This window comes from Microcaecilia unicolor, chromosome 2 (assembly GCF_901765095.1).
Source record: "Microcaecilia unicolor chromosome 2, aMicUni1.1, whole genome shotgun sequence".
Lineage (NCBI taxonomy): Eukaryota > Metazoa > Chordata > Amphibia > Gymnophiona > Siphonopidae > Microcaecilia > Microcaecilia unicolor.
The window spans coordinates 306,968,372-306,988,994 of NC_044032.1; the positions used below are offsets into that span (position 1 = coordinate 306,968,372).

A 20,623-nucleotide genomic window follows, 5' to 3' on the forward strand; every position below is an offset into this window, starting at 1 on the left:
AGATCCAGTTACAGAACAGGCTTCAACCACATAGCCCCATGATTCTTACATTGAGGTACCCAGAAAATATAGGATTTGCCCTATTGAGTCAGACCAAAGGTCCGTCTAGCCAGTAAACTGTTTCCAGCAGTGTCCAGCCCTGATCACAGGTATCTGGCAGAGTCCCAAAAAGTAGCAAGATTCCATGCTACTTAACCCCAGGGATAAGCTTCTGTGGAGCAGGTGTAAATTTGCGTGAACATATTTGTGTGTTATCAGGAGTCATTGTATAAGCATATTTTATATAAAGGTGTAGAACAGGGTTGTCGAACCTTGATCCTCTAGGTCCACAATCCAGTTGGATTTTCAGGATCTCCCCAATGAATATGCATCTTTTAACCAAAGTAACTATATCATAACCTTTCCATGTATGTTCAAACTCTTTAATTTACTCCACTTTATTAATGAATTATACAAATGTAAAACCTTACGCCTTGGCAAAAACAAATTCATGGACGTAAAAGGAGAACTAAGTAACAACCAAAGGAGAACAACTAAAGAAGACAGAGGAAGCGTGTGGTAAGATATTGTAGAGAATTGTTTTGAGATAAAGAAGGACTGATTTCTAAATTCATCACTAATGGAGTTGGGAAAACTGTTCAAGGCAGATAAGTGAAAAATCACCTATGAACATTATACAGGACTATGTTCCTAACAGTGGTGCTTGAACTTGATTGTTGTCTGTTGAAAAAGTTAACATATAGGAAGCAATAGTAGATAGAAAGTAATGTTGACGTAATGTTAAGATGAACAAGACATTGTAAAATAAGCTGAGATGAAGGTTAATATACTGCAAAATAAGTTGTGATGAAGGTGGATATATAAACAAAAGAGAAAAGTAAGAAATCAGTTCATAGGATGATTAAGTGATGAATGGTAGAATGAATGCAAGTAGAGTGTAGTGGTAAGATGTAAGGTTTTAAATTTGTATAATTCAATAATAAAGTGGAGTAAATTAAAGAGTTTGAACATACATGGAAAGGTTATGATATAGTTATGTTAATTAAAAGATTAAACCAATGTAACTAGGTAGAAAATTGGATACTCATTAGTGAATAAATCAATGAATATGCATGAGATCTATCTGCATACAATGCCTCCAGCATATGCAGATAGATCTCATCCATATTTGTTGGGAAAATCCTGAAACTCCAACTTAGCAAGGGCAGAGGTTGCACCTGGTGGGGGGAGGATCTTTATTTTTTTTTTATTTTGCTCACATCTTTTTCAGTAGTAGCTGAAGATGAGTTAGATTCAGGTACACTGGATATTTCTCTGTCCCTGGAGGGCTCACAATCTAAGAGGGTCGTTTACTAAGGCACACTCATGTTTTTGGCGTGCACTAAGGTTGTGGGCACGCTAAATGTTAGAGATGCCCATAGAAGCTAAACGTTAGAGGTGCCCATAGAAATGCATTGGCGTCTCTAACGTTCAGCGTGCCCACAATTTTAGCATGCACCTTGGTAAAATACACCCTAGATTTGTACCTGTGGCAATGGAGGTTTAGGTGGCTTACCCAAGGTGGCAAGAAGCAGCAGTGGGATTTGAACTTGCTACCTCTGAATATCAAGACCAGTGCTCTAAACACTAGGCCACTCCTCCACTTGGTGCCCTAAAGTGTTGAAGTTTGATAAGGTGACTCCCCGGTTGATATAATTACACTGGCTGCCGGCACAGACATGTATTGTTTTTAAGGTATGTTTGATGGTTTCTTTTAATTGTACATGGCCTTGTTCCAAGTTACATGTTGCATCTTATTCATTTAACAGGAACTTAAGTCCTGAATCAATTAGTTTTTTAATACTTCACTATCCGGACCCAAGAAAAATAGTATATAAGAGATTTTTTTCAATCACTTCTGCTTACCAGGTAGCCAGCAACTGGAATGAGCTTCCATTGGAGCTCAGAGCTCAAAATAATTATATTACATTTCATAAACTGTTGAAAACTTTCTCATTTAGGAAGTATTCGGGCCATTAATTTCAGGACTGGGTTGGTCACAGGCATCACATTATGCTGTACCTATAATCTTTTATTGTTAGGGTTTTTTGTTTAGCCTATTGTCAATCTACAATGTACAATGGTCCACACTGAACTCTGGTGGTATGTTTGGTATACAAATCTAATGTAATGTAAAAAAAAAAGTGATATATAGCTGTGTTTTTGGAGTTTTCACATAGATGCCCTCTTGGCCACCACATGCTTACAGTAATGCTTCTAAAAGGTGTTTTTTGAAATGTAAGATTAGGAATTCTTGGAGCATATTTAATTCCAAAGGATGAGCCTCAAAGTACTTCAAGTACAAATCACATAAGTGATACTGTCAAGCCCTAGAGAAATCAACATTACATCTCAAAGGAGAGAAGATGGCAGGTGAAAACCCTGCTGAGATGAAAGTTTGATATCTTTGAGGGTTTTCTTCCCCTGTAAAATGTTTTTAATGTGAAATGTCTTGAAATTGATTGTTTATGAGTATATCTGACAAGAATTCCCTGTCTCTCTGAAAGCTGGGTAGAAGGATCTTACGGTTATTCTCCTGTAGTATCCCAGATGTAATCAGATTGCATTTTATTGTGAAGCAATCAGTAGAGAGGCACAAGCTTTATTTAGTTGTTTATAAAATGAGATATTAATAAAATTTAAAGCAACATCCCCCTGATTCTGTAAAGGTTGCCAAAAATTGGGGGTACAAATTTAGACACAGTCCCGATTTGTGCACATAACGTAATTGCATAACAAGCCAATTATTGCCAATTATTGGCTTTTTAACAAGCAATTATTGACACTAATTAGATTTAATTGGCTGTTATGCACATAAAGAGGCTAAACTTAACATGAGACCTGAAAAAGGGGGCATGGAAAGAGGACAGTCATGGACATTTTGGGGTGGAATGGCGACATGGTTTTGAGTTACACATCTAATTACAGGATAATGGTGGTCCGCACGCAAATGAAGACACAGGCACTTGCACCATGTTCTTGTTGTCTATATTTACGTGCGACCTTAACACTTAAGCATTATTCTATAAACTATGCTGAGCTTTAAGCGTGGCTTAAAGAACAATGCTTAATCATTTATTTTTCAGCACCAAATTTTTAGGCACCATTTATTAAATCTATCCCTATGTGGACAATTCATATGGTTGTTTTCCTCTTACAAATATGGTTCATTTATATAAAATCAAGTATCCGCATCTTTGGCCCTAGTTTCTTATGGTACAAAACAATTAGTTGAACTATTCCCATTTTGTCCTGTTTAGTGTATTCATTAGCATTCAACAGCAGTGATAAGGTCTTTAAAGAGGTCTAGAACAAAACATAATGAAGATGCAGCAGTAAATAACATGGTGAGAAGGATTACATTCACTAAATAACTTTTATAGGTGTAATTGAATGCAAGCATAACACTAATTACTTTAGTGGGCATGTAGCCTCCTATAAAAACTGAATAATTCATACAACTTAAAAAGTGGTCCCCAAGATGATTGTGTAAACAGTATTGGCTTCTGTGACTGCTTTCACTGCAGGATCTTTAATTAGAAGACACAAGAGCATTGTTAAATGTAACAGGCTTTTTGAGCTGCTACTGTATTAATATGATTCATGCCATAACACTTAATCAGCTGAGTTCTTGCAGGAGAAGGAGGAGGAAGTTTGTTTTCCTCATTGCACACTGGTACCGAAACACCTTTGTCAAATCTTGATTTCTAAATGTGTTTACTTGATTTGACTGAAGATATCATGGGAAGTGAAACTGGTATATTTACATGTATGGTGTTTTTTTTAATTTAGAAAACAAATAGTAACTGTGTTGTGGATAAATATGATAATTTCATTGTTTCTTACAAATTTTGAGGTCCTTTCACTAAGCTGTGGCAAAATGTGGCCTTAGAGTGTCCTTATATGGGTTTATCCCACACGCTGAGGCGGTTTCAGCCATAAAAATGGCTTTTTTTGTAATATTAATGGTCATGCACTTATGTTACTATTAACAAGCATCCATTAAAAAATGTTACTACGTGAATACTTATCACCACCCATTTTGCCCTCTGCGCCTAAATATATGTGCCAGTATTTACATGTTTCCCTTGATGTAAATGGATGCATGCAGTCCTAGGTGTTGGAGGAGTAGCCTAGTGGTTAGTGCAGTGGACTTTGATCCTGGGGAACTAAATTTGATTCCCACTGCAGCTCCTTGTGACTCTGGGCAAGACACTTAACCCTCCATTGCCCCTAGTACAAAAACAATAAGTACCTCCATTGCCCCTGGTACAAAAAATAAGTACCTGAATATATGTAAACCGCTTTGAATGTAGTTGCAAAAACCTCAGTAGGTGGTATATCAAGTCCCATTTTCCTTTCCCTTTCCCTATGTACTGCACCTAAATCTTGGTGCCACTTATAGAATATGCTTAGGTGGAAATTTATTCTGCGTGGATTTTTCAGGCGCCATATGTAGAATCTATCCCTTAATGTAGTGGTAATGTCAGTGTGCTAATTGATTACCACATTCATTCCCATTCTCTGCCCCTTATACACGCCCTCCAAATTAATAAATACAATTTTAAAAATTCAGCACATATATGAGTCCTTTTACTAAGCTGCGGCAAGAACTATCATGCACTTACTGCAGCGTAAGAGAGTTTACCATGGGAAGCGAGGTGTCCCACAATAATTTTGTACTTTATACATGCACACTGTGCTCTAAAAAAATGTTCTATATTTTTCATGGAGGGGCATGTCTGGGAGCGGAGAGTGGACATGCCTACGCTAATCAGTTAACGCAGATGTGCTAACTGATTAATGCCTGATTAGCACATGAGCCCTTTCACCTACAAAATAGGTGGCAGTAAGGGATCACATTCCTATCATTTTTAATGGCTATGTGCTAAATGACAACATTAGTGCATGAGACGTTCAAACACACCAGGAAACCAGTAGTAGTTGCAAACAGTTTATTCCATTAAATATACTGACTCGCTGCAGTACCACATTTTGGCCAGAGGAATGTACAAAATATAGATAATGTTCAAACATTTATCTTCAAAATAAGAAAGATATAAATAAAAAGCCACACTCTGGCTGAAATGTGGTGCCGTGTCAAGTCAATATATTTAATGGAATAAATTGCAACTACTACCATGTACCTGGTATGTTTGGATGTGTCTTGTTGACCATGTTACTTCATTGTTGACTTGTTTGTGTGCATAGGAATCCCAGTTCTTCCAATCCAGTGGTTGAATTTAACATTAGTGCAGCTGCCCTGTGGAAGTCTGGCCACCTTGCACTCTGTGGCTTGCCCTGCAACCTGGGCACAGGACCCAGAAGGAGAGGTGGTGTGGTGGCTGCTGGACCAGTGGCTGGGGAGGCTGAGGATCTCAAACTCCTCTTCTTAGTGGGTGGTTGCTGTGCAGTGGTGGAAGTAGATGCCACTTGCTGCATCAGGGCTGTACTAGGTGCTTTCAGGTAATGGTGTAGGCCCTCGATGCTGTGCTCCAGCTGTTGGAGCTGCTGTACAACTTCACGTTGGGCCTGTACCACATCCCGATGCACCTGGAGCGCTTTCCATTGCAGCTCCAATTTCTGGCGCCGGTAGTCCCAGCAATTGTATGGTGAGGCGCAGTAGCTGCCTCTTATGGCTGGATGGCCTCTGCTGAGGAGGTGCTCCCCCTTCTGTATCTTCTTCTTCTTCAGTGCCACCATTGGCAAAGGCTGCGGGTGGTGGAGGTAGAGCCTCTGCTGCGGGTGGTGGAAGGAGAGCCGGCGCTGCTGGTGCTGGGTCCTATGGTTCCACCCCATGGTCTTGTGTGGTTTCTTGTGCAGGCCCACTGGGTTGCTGCTCTGTGGTGCTGGGGCTGGTGGCCACTAGGGCCAGCTTCTTCCTCTGATTGGCTGTCATCACCTGCATAGAAAAAAGGGGAGGAAGTGTGTTGGTCAAAATAACCCACTTTTGTTTTTCAGCATTCATATACATAGCCCCACCTGCAAAGACCCAGCAAAGAGATGGTGAGCAATGGGATTGGCAGGCAAGCCACAGATGGCATTGTACATGGTACAGAGCTGGAGACGAGGAGCGCAGTGTACTACAGAGACAGATGTGGAAGAGAGCCACACAGACAGGTGGGTAGACATAGAACTGTGGAAGGAGTGCAGAGGAAACAGTGGCTACAGCACAGAGATGTGGGAAAGAGATATGCAGAGTTTGGTGATGGGGAAAAGAGGAGGGAGTAGGGAAGGCCCCCAAAACTGTGAAACAGTGGTAACCTACACACACATTGCTGGAAACCCTCCCCCTCCCTCACCCCCTTCCCACCGGCTACTCCCTGTGCCATGGTCTGTAATGAATAGTGATTGTATTGCATGTGGTGCTCTCACACCTTCCCCTACTGAGGACCACCACACTGCCTCCCACTTGTGTAAAACAGAGTGTAGTGCAGCACAACAGATACCTCAGCTTCCTAATGGTGAACCTACCTGAGCCCTCAGGCTGTGCTGATGTGTCAAGGGACCCAATGCCATGGATCTCCTCCTGAGGCAAGAGCCCATGAATTATGCGCTTGATGGGGGTTAAGTTAGTGGTGTCATCTGCTGGGGGGTTGGCACCAGCCTTCCTCCTGACATCACGCCTCAGCCGGCTCCACTTCCATTTTCAGTCTTCCACATCCCTGCCACAGTGGAAGACCACGTTGAGCCGGTCCCTTACTGCCTCCCATTCTCTCTGCTTCATTGTAGCTGCCAGCCTATGGCCCGTGGGAGCAAAGAGATGTGTGTGCCTCCTCTGGGTTTCCTGAACCAGCAGTTCAATTTCAGGGTCGCTGAAATTACCCTTGCGATGGGCGTCCCTGAGATGGGCGTCCTAATTTTGATTATTGACAAAATCCCTAAATGTCCCCAGCTGTTCTTGCAATTTGGGCGTCCTCATTTCCATTATGGCTGGGGAACTATGGGCATCCCCAGCTGCTCTGTGTTTTGGGCATCTTCATTTCAATTATGGGTGAAAATGATAAACGTCCCCAGCTGCTATTCTCATTAGAAGCTTGCATTCCCTTTATTGACTCTTCTTTAAAATGGCTTTCTCTGTGCTTGTACTTTAGAGGTTTTTCTTTAGATTATGGGGTGGTATTTCAAAGCGTTTTAGCTTCAATTATAGTAAGCCTTGTTTTTGCTACTGTATGCTTTTGTACACCTGTTTTTTTGGGGGGGAGGGGAACTGTTTTGCCAATTCTTGAAAGATAACTGGTGTGTGGGCTTTGTACCTTTCCTTTCCAAAAGTTTCAGACTGGGTGTTAGCTGGTAGCTTAGCATATACTCTGCATTTTCTACATCTGACCAACTCTCCATTCTCTACCCTCCAGGAGCTCCTTGCTGTGTGTGATGTGCTACCTCACTGCCCCCCATTCTCTCTCTCCTTTGTTGAAGCAGGCAGCCTCTGGTCCCTTGGAGCCAACAGATTCTTGCACCACAAGTTCAAGGAAAGCTCATACCTCTCAGCCACCTCTTCCCTTTCTTCTATGTAGGTGCTAAACAAACACTTCTTGTATCTTGCAGAACAGCTGGTCAAACGGATTGCAAGAGACAGCAGTGGACTGTAATACACTGAGAGCCATGATTGTTTCTACCCAATTCATTGTACAGATGTCTTGTTCTCTATTGGACACACTCAGTTGTGGCTGCCTGTGGGGTGGGGGAGGGGGAGGGAAAGAGGCCCTGAGAATGGATGTGTGCATCCCTCATGGTCAAGGGCTCCCCATTCTCTGAATGTTCTCTGCATTCAAATCTTACCTCTATTTTCACCAGGTTCACGGGTATCCACAGCTAGTAGTTTTTCTCCCGCTTTGCACCTCATGTGTCTCCCCGCTAGGTTCCATTCTTCTTTATGTGGTGAACCCCAGGCCCTTTTATGAAGTGCCCACCCATTCTCAAGGTTGCTGGGAGTGGGGAGGGGGAAGCATATATGCACTGAATGTCATTCCACATTATTCAACACAGTCCTACAATCCTCCATAGTTATGGAACAACAACATTTCTCTATTCTATCCTGCAAACTATTTTCAAGGTGGCCACAGGTGCGTGCCTACCACGGCCTTGAGCCCTTAAGTCATGGTGAGGGAGAGGGGTTCTGGTTACAGTTCCTATTCTAAATTACCTGCAAGTGGCTACAGCCCAGTGCCTATATAATTCCCCTAGTCTGTGCCATTCTGTACCTGATTGCAATTGTGATGAAGTAAACATCCATCTAATGCTTTTACCGTTGTTTTCCCTTTTCTCCTCAGCACTATATACCACTGCTAATACATTCAATGTGAAAAGATGACCCAGCTGTTTCTGGCGCCTTCCTCGCCCTCACCAATGTGGTTTGGTTGTGGATAAGGGTGTCTGGTGATTAGAGATCAAACATAGTCTATGCACTACATATGGTTATCTGCAAGTTTCTACTTGGCAGATCACTAGTGTTAGACAACATACCTATTATTTACACAACTCTGTGCTGTGGGGCTCTATGGTAAGGGGGGAGGGGTTAGATGGGCATTTGTGTTCCTCAACAGAAATGTCCTCCCAGCCTCCCCCCTTACCATACAGCCATGCAGTTTGGAAGGAACAGGTGGCCTTCTGTATGGCCACACTTATGACACATACATACCAAAGTTTCTCTGTCACAGTTCACCTGTCATGCAACCCAGGTTGCTGACTCCTCTCACATCAAGCCCAGCATTTGATAATATGTAGTGCACAAAGTAGAGACACACACCCTGTTATATGAAAAATATGAAATTGTGTATTTAAGTAAACAAAAAAAATATAACTATTTACAAATTGTTCCCCCCCCCCCCCCAAAGTCTTTTAAGGGAGGCCACATCCTCGTCCCTGCAAAGCATTGTGCAGCAGGCTAATGAGCAGCACCAGGAGCAGCCTCTGCGCCCTGAAGTGCTGCTCATTAGCCTGCCGCATTGCTGACACATCCAGCCTCGTTGCTGACACCTCCTGCAGCAACTGGTTTTGACTATTAACCATTTGCTGCAGGAGGCGCAGTGCTGGGGCTGGGAATGGAGCTGTGGATGGTGATGGTGATGGGGCTGGTGATGGTGATGGGGCTGGTGCTGGGGATGATGTGGAGAGGGCTGGAGGTGTTGGGCCCTCCTCCTCGAGGGGAGGCATATCATGCCAGGGGTCCTCCTCCTCCTGCTTCACCACCGGAGCAGGCAGTCCTGCCTCCTCCTCCTGCTCCTCCTCCTGCTGCTGGCGCCTTGTGTATGTAAAAGGATTGTCCTTGAGATCAGCACATTCAACATGGCTTGCATAGTGCATGATCTGGCTGGCATGAGGCAGGAATGGGGAATGGTGGGGTCAGTGTTGGGCCCTGGGCTTGACACATGGGGTGTGAGCTGCATGAGATGACATGACAGGGGACCCTGGAAGCTGGTCTAAAAAAGGAGTACACTATAAGATGTGTTGATATGGAACACTCATTCCTCAGCAGCATGTTAGCATTTTGAGTTGTGACTATGGTAGGATGACCATGTTTTTTTTTGGGGGGGGGGGAGGAGGAGGGGGTGGCAGCACTATTTCTTTATAGGACATCAGGCAAGAATTCCAAGAAACAGTATCCACCCCAGAAAGGGGGATACTGAAGTGAGGCATGTCATCTCATTCATCTCAGAGGAGGTTAGTTGGAAGTTACAGCCACACTCATGGGAGGGTAGCAGCAACCTCAGGCCTTGATCTGGGACAGAGGTGTTATGACTTACTAGTTGCCTATTAGCCACATGGAAACTGATATTGTACACAACATTTGCATTATTAAATAAATACATTTACAAATGAGTAGAGATGCCCTGTTTACAATACTTACGTCGAGCCCTGAGGCGCCGTCGCACGCTCCTAACAAGATTGGGGCTGTCCCGCCGTATACACCGGAACCGGTGTCTCAGGGACTCCAGGTCCCTCTGAATTCCAAAACATCTGCAAGATACAAGTTTTTACACCAGGAGTCAGGGGATATCCCTTCTTGCTTTCACAACACAAATTCATTTGGCAGCCAAATTGTAGAGACACACAACAGTTATTGGGGGGGGGGGGGGGGGGGACATTACATTTGTACAGGTGATGTCATTGAGGTGGACATGAGGACAGTGAGTACCATTTGTGTGCAGTATTGTAAGGATGTGGGAATGTTTTTCCTTTCTAGTATATAGATTTTATTAATGAATGTGCATGTGCACATATCACTGATTACCCTTGAATGCAGACTACAGTTAGTGCTTACATTGCTGAGGGAGCTCTTAAATGTGGTGCTACAGGAGGGGGATCTGATAGCCTAGGAATAGTGGGCGGGGGGGGGGGGTGTGTGTGTGAAAAAAAGCACTTACCTTTCCAGCCTTTCTCGTATCTGTGTCCATGTTCTAATGGACACAGTCCTGGGGGGCAGGTAGCGGTGGTGTAAAGAGCCTGTGCCGGTGCCTCAGGCAAAGCTGCACCAGGAACAGACTCTCTGCCAAGCTAAAGTTGGGTTCTCTATGAAGCACCATGTTTCTCAGTGAATAACTGTTGCAAAACGTGCATCGCCTTATATGGACGCCCATACGTGATGGATGTCCTTACATGCACAGTTCCATATATGGATGACCATCCCATATATGGATGAATCAGCACGTGGACGTCCTGCTCCATATATGATGGGTTGGCACATGGATGACCATGACACGTGGATGTCCATGACGTGCATGGACCGTCGTCACGCCTGCGGGGCCTTATTTGGATGAGTACGTATTCATACATGCGGAGCCTTCCTTATATAGATCATTATCAAGTGTGCGAACCTCTTCATATAAACACAATAAAATATGTATGTTCCTTATATTTCCCATAGCTGCATGTTGCGCAAGTACAGTGCATGTAGTTGCGGACATCCAGGTAAGGGAAATATAAGGAACATTCATAAGTGTAAAGTACAGTAACAAGGACGTGTTTCTCACAGAACTGCCGAAGGACGTCCCTCTTCGGCGGGCCTAGTAAGATGGACGTCCTTCGGCAGTTCTGTGAGAAACATGTCCTTGCTACTGTACACTTATGAATGTTCCTTATATTTCCCCTACCTGGATGTCGGCAACTACTTGCACTGTACTTGTGGAACAACCAGGTACATCAGAGAAGTCCAAAGTATAGTAATAAGGATATCTTTCTCGTAGAACCGGCGAAGGACGTTGATATGACAAATTGGCAAGTACAGTGAATGTTTTAGGGACGTCCTTTCGCGGTTCTGGAAGATGGGCGTCCTTTTTACTATACTTTGGGCATCCCTGATTTGGGCGTTTTGCACTGCGATAATGGAATGTCTAAGGACGTCCATACTATTTTTCGATTATACCTACCTGATTTTGGCCGACTTCACGATGGCATTCTAATTCATACTTGGATGACCTTTCAAAAATGCCCCTTCATATGACTAAATTCAGTCATGTCCATTTAGGCCGTGTTTTACTTGGTGTATAGTCTAACACCTAAATTAGGTGCAGATCAGGTGTATCCTATAATAACGCGCATAGGTTTTAGAAATGCTCACGCCCCACCCATAGCCATGCCCCCTTTTCAACTATGCGACTTAAAACTTAGGTGCATCACGTTATGGAATATACTGAATGAGTTGTGCATGCAAATCTTATTTAATGCCAATTCTGCTGATAATTATTTGTTAACATCCAATTAACAGCACTGATTAGTTAACCAATTAAGTTATGTGCAATGTTACAGAATACGCTTCAATTTCTGTGCAGATTTTCAGGCACCATATGTAGAATTCGGGGTAATTGGCATTAATTAGAATTTACACATTCAACTCGCAAACCATATTCTTAAATTTGAATGTGCACTGCCAAAAAGGGGGAATGGCCTTGGGCATCGAATGGGTGGGCCATGGGCATTCTGAAAATCTATGTGTAGGGTTATAGAATACACCTGCTCTATGACTAACTTAGGTACTGTTATTTACACCAGGTTTTAGAGTTAGGTGCAGGCATGGCCACTAGGCATATTCTATAAACTGCTAGGTGTATTCTATAAAACACATCTAAATCTAGATGTGGGTTACAGCATATGTCTAGGTGGAAATATTGTCCGCACCAATTTTTCAGGGACCATATATAGAATCTAGTCCTTTGAGTATAAATTTAGACACTCAACCTTAGTAAATTTTAAAAGAGGTCAGTTTAGGAACATAAATCTCAAGTTTAGAAGGAGAAATTCTTTAAATATTGAGCTCTTAGTTTCTGCAATGTTGAAATAGCCCAAGTTCTAGTTTAGGAAGAAACTGGGGACATGCAATAAACTGTTCTGCTAAAAGATGTATAAAAGCTCTGCCTAATCCTCAAATTGGAATCTTAGAGCTTTTAGCATTTCCATCTGGTTGGGTGGGGAGGAACATTTTGAAGTGAATTACTGACTAGGACTGAATGTCCATGAATTACTTTTATTTTCAGAGCCCAGCAGAAGTATTTGGAATGTACAGGAATGTGCTGCTATTGCACTCAAAGCTGGTCTGTGGTTGTATTTCACTACTAACATAAGCCAATAGCTTAGTCATTACATTATAACAGCATACATTCATCAGTTCTTTCAGGATTCTGAAATGGTTGCAAAGAGTGTTGAAATGAAGTGGAAATTATTTTCTTAGCTGAAATGGGAAGTAGTTTGAGAATGTTGAAGTGATAAGATGGTTCTGAGATGACTTATACTGATAGAATTAACTGCTATAAGAAGCAAAATGTAAGTTGTTATAGCAATCAATTGTAATGAAATGTATGCAGGTCAAAGAAAAGAAAGTAAACTGCTGTTTTCAAAAACCTTGCTACTAGAATATCAAAAATACTTTGTTCCTATTTTTATATGGAGTCCCCTAGTGCTAAAGTTAACACAATGAGGCAGACATACTAATCTGCAAAACATTGTGTGGGTTAGCAGTCATTTTGAGCAACATTTTGATAAAGATGCAGATAAATTCATCATTATACATAGTAGAAATGTTTAAAAAAGGAAAAACACTATGCTTTCCAATGCAAAAAAAAAGTGACCTCTTGGCAAGGAATTAACCTTAGTTTAAACTGAACTCATTAGTCTCATAAAAGAGGCTCTCTCCAAAAGTGCCTCAATTCCATAGATTTCCTGGTGTCCTAGTGTGCCAGATAACCTCATTAAGCTGGTGCCACTTGGTGGAGGAAACAGGCTAAGAGGGTAGGGAGAGAGCCTTGGCTACCAGAGAGCTGGTGGATACAGAGTGCTAAGTGGGAATTCTATAAAGGCAAATTCTGTGCAGAACTACTGTTGTAGAATACTAGCTTATATCCACATTTTCACGCCTAACTTCAGGCGTGAACATTTATGCCAGCCAAAGACACATAATTGTGCCTTCCTATTGCATTTAGGCAGGTAAATGCAAGTATTCTATAAAACTGCACCTAAATGCTTGGCCCCCCTGACCCGCCCATGCTCTCCCTTGGCCACACCCTCTTTGGACTTGCATGCTATAGAAATGAGGCATGCTGTTTACAGAATAGGGGCTTAGAACAGTTAGACACTTTGGGCCAGATTCTATATATGGTGCCTGAAAATTCTGCACGGAAAACATTTCCACCTAAGCATATTCTAGATTTATATGCGGTATATAGAACATGCTTAGTTGATATCCCAGTGCCTAAAACAACATGCTTCCATTTACAATAAATTCTAATTATTGCCAATTAGTGCTCATTATTGCTTAAGTGCTGTTAACAATGCTGATTTGCTTGTTAAGCCAATTAAGTCATGCACACCCTCTGGACCATATTCTATAAACGTTATACTCCCAAATTTACACTCATAAATTTAAGAGCATAATGTATGCTTCTAAATGTATGCTAAATCTATTAGCGTCATAGGCCCAAAATTAGAAGCATTAAATTTAGCAGCATTCATAATTTAGGAGCACAAATTTAGAAGTGTAAATTTAAAAGCGTAAATTTAGGAGCACAACCTTTATAGAAAAAGGCCCTTAACTATTCATTAGTACAATTAGAACTTAAGGCCAAGTATTGATTATTGCCAATTAAGCACAAATTGAGCCACATAATTTAGACATGTCAATGATCTTACTCTATAACTGGTGCTCAATTGCGTGTTTATCTTTGGGTGCCATTTATAGCAGTGTTTCCCAAATCCAGCCCTGGAGTACCCTTTGCCAGTCAGGTTTTCAGGACATCCACAATGAATATGTGTGAAAGAGATGTGCATATAATGGAGGCAGTTTATTCAAATCAAGTTCATGCATATAGATTGTGGATATCCTGAAAAACCTAACTAGCAAGGGGTACTTCAAGACTGGACTTGGGAACCACCGATTTACAGAATGAAGGGGTTAATGCACAGTTTACTGCACAGTAACTGCTAGCATAGAACCACAATAAAGGGCTTTGTGGTAATTAGGCAGTTAGCATGCAGTAAACCATACATTGGGGGGGGGGGGGTCTTTTACTAAAGCTTAGTTTGCGCTATGTGCATCAGGGCCCATTTTATTCTTATGGGACCTGCTGCAGATAACTCGCGCTAAGCTTTAGTAAAAGACGCCTAGGTATTTTTTTATGGTGAGGGTGGGGCATGGGCATTTTAGAGTTAATGCGGTGCAAATACAACCTGCTTACCCAGTAACACCCAGTAACACCCAGTTAAGGTGCAAACACTTACTGCCTCCTAAATAGGAGACTCTTAGTGCTTCCACGTTACTTCAAACAGACTACCATACCCTAGTGGTTAGAGTGGTGGACTTTGGTCCTGGGGAACTGGGTTCGATTCCCACTGCAGGCACAGGCAGCTCCTTGTGACTCTGAGCAAGTCACTTAACCTTCCATTGCCCCAGGTACAAATAAGTACCTAAGCCGCATTGAGCCTGCCATGAGTGGGAAAGCGTGGGGTACAAATAAAAAAATAACCATGGGTCTTGTATAGAGAAATCTTGGGAATGCCCCAACGGTTGCTTAAGGCCCATTAATCCAGTGTAAAGTCATAGTAAATGACAGCTTTTTGTAGATTTCAAGAAGACATCTATTTGCAACCTATTCTATACAGAAAAATAGGCACTTACTTTTCTTTGTAGAATACTAATGTAACAGGTCAAAATGTACCTATATTTTAAGCACAACCACTTATACCCAATGCTTGTCATTAGATTCCTTAGAAACAAATGCAAATTACAATATTCTACATTTTACATATAAAACTATGCACCCTGTCCATGCTTTTGATTAGATTAGATTTATTATTTGTTTTCTGGCCTTATCCAAGGCAGATTACAATAAAAAAAACACCCATAAAATATACAATAAAAAAAATTACAAAAATCAGATAAATCAGGACAAATCTAAACAATGAAAGCCTTGAGCAAGAGAAAGTCTCTGAGGTACCTCTGAAATGCTAACTCACAGGTCTCACATTTGAGCAGCAATGGCAGACTGTTCCATTCAATAGGTCCAAGGATGAAAAATGTACTCATCCTTGTGAGTTCCATGCTCGCATGCTGCAATGCAGTTATCACCCATTGACAGACCCCACCCATGTGTACACCCACCTTTAAACTACACACTATCACATTTACGCAACAATTTACAGAATACCACATAGATTGAATATTGCCATTTATATGTGTAGGTGTACACATGGGCATATATACCAGTATTTTAGTCATTTATGTATGCTCTTGGCACTTAAATGTTGGCACCCTCCATATAGACTTATCCCCATAGGGCTAGATTCTGTAAATGACATCTAAAAAATAGGCATGTCTAAAAATAGCGCTTAGCACTTTTCTATAAACTGTGCCTAAAGTTTATAGACTAAGATGTGGTATAAAGAATAGCGCATAGGGCCTGGGAATACGCCTATATTTAGGTGCAACCATTTCTGCCACTGAAAACCTGGTGTAAATGCCCATACCTAAATGTAAAATCTACTTAATTGAGCTCACTATTCAGATGTACTGGGAGACAAAAATTCAATGTAAAACAACTCCCAGTCACTCAGCCTCCATGTAAATATGTTTATTCACAAAAAAAGGCTTCTGGACCTTCAGAATTAGTGTTATTTCTTTGTTCCTGCTATAATATTAGCAGATTAATGCTTCAATCATCATAAGTCACAGGCAACAAACTTTTTCTTTCTTCTATTTGTCTAAACTTTAATCTTTTTTTGATATTTTTATTTTTTTTCTAAAATTATATTATCCAACTGTTCATTTTCACATATATATGCACTTCACATCAAAACTTAAGAAGTAATATGGCACTTAGCTTTATCAATGGTCTCACTGCTGACATGGCCAGTGTTTTGCAACCTTCTTCAGGGTAGTAGTTCTTACGTTTTGATGTGAAGCACATATATATGTGAAAACGAATAGTTGGATAATGTGATTTTAGAGAAAACATAAACATATCAAAAACAGATTAAAATTTAGACACATGGAAAAAAGAAAGTAAAGAAGTTTGTTGACTGCGACCAATGATGACTGAATCATTGATCTGCTAATATTATAGCAGGAACAAAGAAATTCTGAAGGTCCAGAAGCCTTTTTTGTGAATCAACATATTTATATGGAGAGTAAATGGGAGTTGTTCTACATTGTACCTACATGTAGGCATGTTCCCTCAAATTCTAAAACCCAACATGCCCACACTCCTCCCATGGTCATGCCTCCTTTTCAGCTACATGTGTTAGGATTTACCCATGCCTGTTTTTAGAGTATGCCTAAAAGGAAGCACATGTCAATACCAATTATTGCCAACTAGTGCTGATAATTGGTTGTTATCTGCCTATTATCATCACTGATTGGCTGCTTAGTCAATTAAGGTGCACATGCAAATTGGATGTGCACCCAATTTAACACATACAACTCACTGAACCTTATATAGAATCCAGGAGATAATGGCTAAATCAACCTGTTGCACCGATATTGCCTCAGAAGTATATTGCAAAAGAAAAAGGAACCTTATGAAAATAAAACCACAGCACATGAAAAAGCTACAAATGCAAATGCAATGCCCTATAAGATGATATTTTAAAGAAAGCATTGATTTATAAAAGAATATACATTTATTATATCATTACCTACTCCCCTGTTTACTGAGCTGTGCTGGCAGCTGTCATATGGTAATGCCGACACAGGCCGTTCAAAGTGAACAGGCTGTGTCAGCATTAGTGCACCAGCAGCCAGTAGCGAGGTTGGGTAAACAGGGGGGAGGGTGGTAAATGTCTGCAGTAGTGAAAATTTCAGTAACTAGGGTTAAAGATGGAAAATCTCCAAGAGTACCAAAGATTTTTTTTAAAGAGCAGCTTTGTGCAATTTTGACTTCTGCAGTACAGCAATAATCATATAAATCATTAAGGGGTCCTTTTAATAACTGCACTAAGTGCTAATGTATTCCACATTAGGTTTGGTATTTGCATGTGCTAAACAAGTGGTAATTATATTTTTTTGTAATTTTTTGAGGTGGTGTGTCAGGGGCAGAGAGTGGGCATTCCTTTGCTAACCAGTTAGCACAACTATATTACCATGTGCTAACTAGCTAGTCACAGTTAACATGGCTCTTGTGGTAATTTTTTAAATGGCCATGTACTAATGCTAATATAAGCACATAGCCATATATTGAAAAAAAAATAGAAACAGCGCTTTTTCACAACTGTGGTCAAAATGGCCTTAGTGTGCAGGAAAGACTTGGGTGAGAGTGCCCTAAGGCTATTTCTTACTACAACATAGTAGTTGCTTGTTGTTCTCTAGTTTGGTATTTTCTGCACCTGGGATTAGTCCACCCCGCCTTCAGTATTCAGCTGCTCTGATTCAGGTGACTGCCAATAGCTTATAAGTTAATGACCCAAGACACCACAAATTTATCACTAAATGGATATTTGACAGACAGCTATTGGAGGAAGGAAGAGTGCAGGTACTCTGCTTATTTAATTTACATAACCCCCTTCTGCTCACCTACCCCTTCTGTTTGCTTAGCTGACTAGCATTACAGTGCTTTTTCAAAAGACATCATAAGCAAACCGACATCATAAGCTTAAATTGTGTGTGTGTATAAAATCTTTTTTTTCTTAAGTTCGTATATAAATCAAAACTTTGGACACCTAAAACCCACATTGATAAGAGACCTGTTTAATGTACCAGAGCGGAAGCTGGGACTGAAATATACTCCGTTGCTTCGGCACTGTTATCACAAAGTCTCTCCTCCTTTTTCTAATGCTTAACGAGATGAAAACAAAATCAACGTAAACATAATAGTGGTTCTGTGTGACTAAATCAGTGTCTTATTCGCAGTTTATGCACCGTGCTTCAAAACAGTGAAATGTATTAAAGAAGAACAAAAGAAAGATAAAAAAAAACAAACAAACAAAAAAAACAGGGCAATGGAAAGAATAGCTGGTTTTTGCAAGGTGCTGAACTGCGCAGGAGTTACAGTGCGAGTTTGCAGTGGTGCATGGGTTGCTCTCTGTCCAGGGTGCTGAAAACATTGACCGTAAAGAACGATCAAAGACACCCTACCACAAAGCCAGATGGCTAGCTCTGCACCGGTAGAACAAGCAGCTACGTGCAGCACTGTAGTCTCGCAAAACTAAGCTAAGAAAAGGAGGAGGGAGGGCACATTTTCACTATTTGAGGAGTTATTTGTTCTTAATCAAGTATTATAAGGGCGTCCAGCTATAATCCTAAAAAGGATTTCAGTCGTTTTTATCCTTCATTCCTTACCTGACTTTGACGGCTAAATTTGTTCCGCACCAGGCTAATTACTGGGATCTGTAAAGTGGAAGAGAGAAACTCCAACTCCAGCATCTCCCCTTTGTTTTGCGGGAAGGCTAGTATAGCACTGACTCCCTGGACCACCACCGTATGGCAAACACTCTGCAGAAAAGAAAAAGGGTCACTACTCCAAGAACTAGAGGTAGAAAAGGGGAAGACGGGCAGGTCCCCTAGTCCTGCTTCAATAGCCATCACCACTTCCAAGGACAGATTGTATGGTAGTAAGTCTGGCATTTTATTCAGGTTTTCCACCGCGAAAAGCAATGCATCCCTCGGAAAAAGCAGCTCCTCGCCACTGCCATTTCCAACATGCCTACTGATGCTCAGCTGAGATTTACTCCGCAGCTCGGATGTAATCCAGCGCCGATGGAGCCCAATGTTTCTCCTGTCAGTGGCCCCGAAACTTGGCTCCTGGGCCACATTTTTACTATCTTCTCCAGACAGTTCTCTCTCCTTCTGAATGACGCCGGCTCCTCCGAAGTCATTCCTCTCCAGCGGGATATCATTCCCCGGCCAGCCCTGCGGTAGTGGCTCAGTGACCGTCCGCGACCTCCAAGGCTGCAGCTGGACAGCCCCTATCCTCACCGTGTGTCCGATCCTCTTCAGGATCTGACATGGCTGAGGATGGGAGGACGAGCCAGGCACCCTGGCCAGGACCAGGGCACAGGGGATCAGCAGGCAGACCCTACTCACCAGCCACCACCAACTCAAATTCAGCATCACTGGGAAAGCAGGAAGAGCAGCGAAGGGGGACGAGAAACAATAAAGGGAACCAAAAATCTTAGAGACAGAGGAGATCTTTTTCACCTAAGTGTCTACTCAAAGCCCTCAAGCCAGAGATCGTGGGAATTTCGCCAACATAAAAGTTCTCGCTTCCTCTCGCTCTACTGGTATTAGTAAGCCCAAAGCACATTTAGCAAACCAGGAGCAAAACAAAATAAAATCATATCAAGGGCAACTGTTCTTTCCTTCAGTTCGTCACATTATTTACACAGGATTAACCAACTACAAGGGGAGGGGATAGAGAGTCCATGGATTTGTTCATTGTAAAGAATGACATATAAATTTATATATTCTCCCAAGCTTTTCAGGTTTGCCATTACAGGGTTTGATATAAAGCGAACAGCAAAATGACCCTCAGGAAGAAATGAGTGAAAAAAAATCGCCACGGTGTCCAAAGATCAAAATTCTATATTTTCCTCGACCATCCACGTTTGTTGCTTGGGTATAAGAACAATAGTTTACTGAACCGAGTATATATATCCTTGTTTAACACAGATTAAATTCCTAGTTTAAATGGTTGCTTCATTTGTTTGTTTCTTCGTATTATCCTTTTGTTGATAAATTGAAGTAAAGATCCCTTGCTCTCACAGATGAGAAAGTTGCTTAGCTGCTGGGCTGCTGGTGCAGGTGGCAGCCCGTTGTCGCTTGGATGCGCTAAACTCCCACCGACTGCGGACTCCCAGACTCAAGCACCTGCCAGAGAGCCCGGGCTCAGGCAAATTACAGGCTTATTGAGAGCTGGGACCTGTAGTTTTCAAGTCCCTCTCGGGGACACTCGCCAAAGCAGTTGCGACTACAGTTCCCAGAATTCCTTCGGTGGCGTCTGGAGTTTGGGGGGGCAAAGGTTTGAGATCCTAGTGACAGCTGAACAATTCGCTGGTTTTACGGCTTTCTCGGAAATATTTTTCTTGGCCGTAAAAGAAATGTGTTGGTGTTTCTTTGTACGCAACACATGCTTGTTCCGATTTCACGGTCTTTACATTTATAGTC

At 41.8% G+C, this 20,623-nt stretch overlaps 1 protein-coding gene across 1 annotated transcript in view; it reads right to left on the reverse strand.

Moving 5' to 3' along the window:
• GRIN3A (glutamate ionotropic receptor NMDA type subunit 3A) overlaps positions 1-19,570 on the reverse strand; it is a 369,769-nt gene extending 350,199 nt beyond the window's left edge. The window contains exons 1-2 of the mRNA XM_030194309.1: positions 19,391-19,570; positions 18,800-19,306 (exon numbers count right to left, since the gene is read on the reverse strand). Coding sequence (XP_030050169.1) covers positions 18,800-19,306; positions 19,391-19,570 — 687 coding nt within the window. The remainder of the gene's footprint in view (positions 1-18,799; positions 19,307-19,390) is intronic.
• Between the last annotated feature and the right edge of the window lie 1,053 nt (positions 19,571-20,623).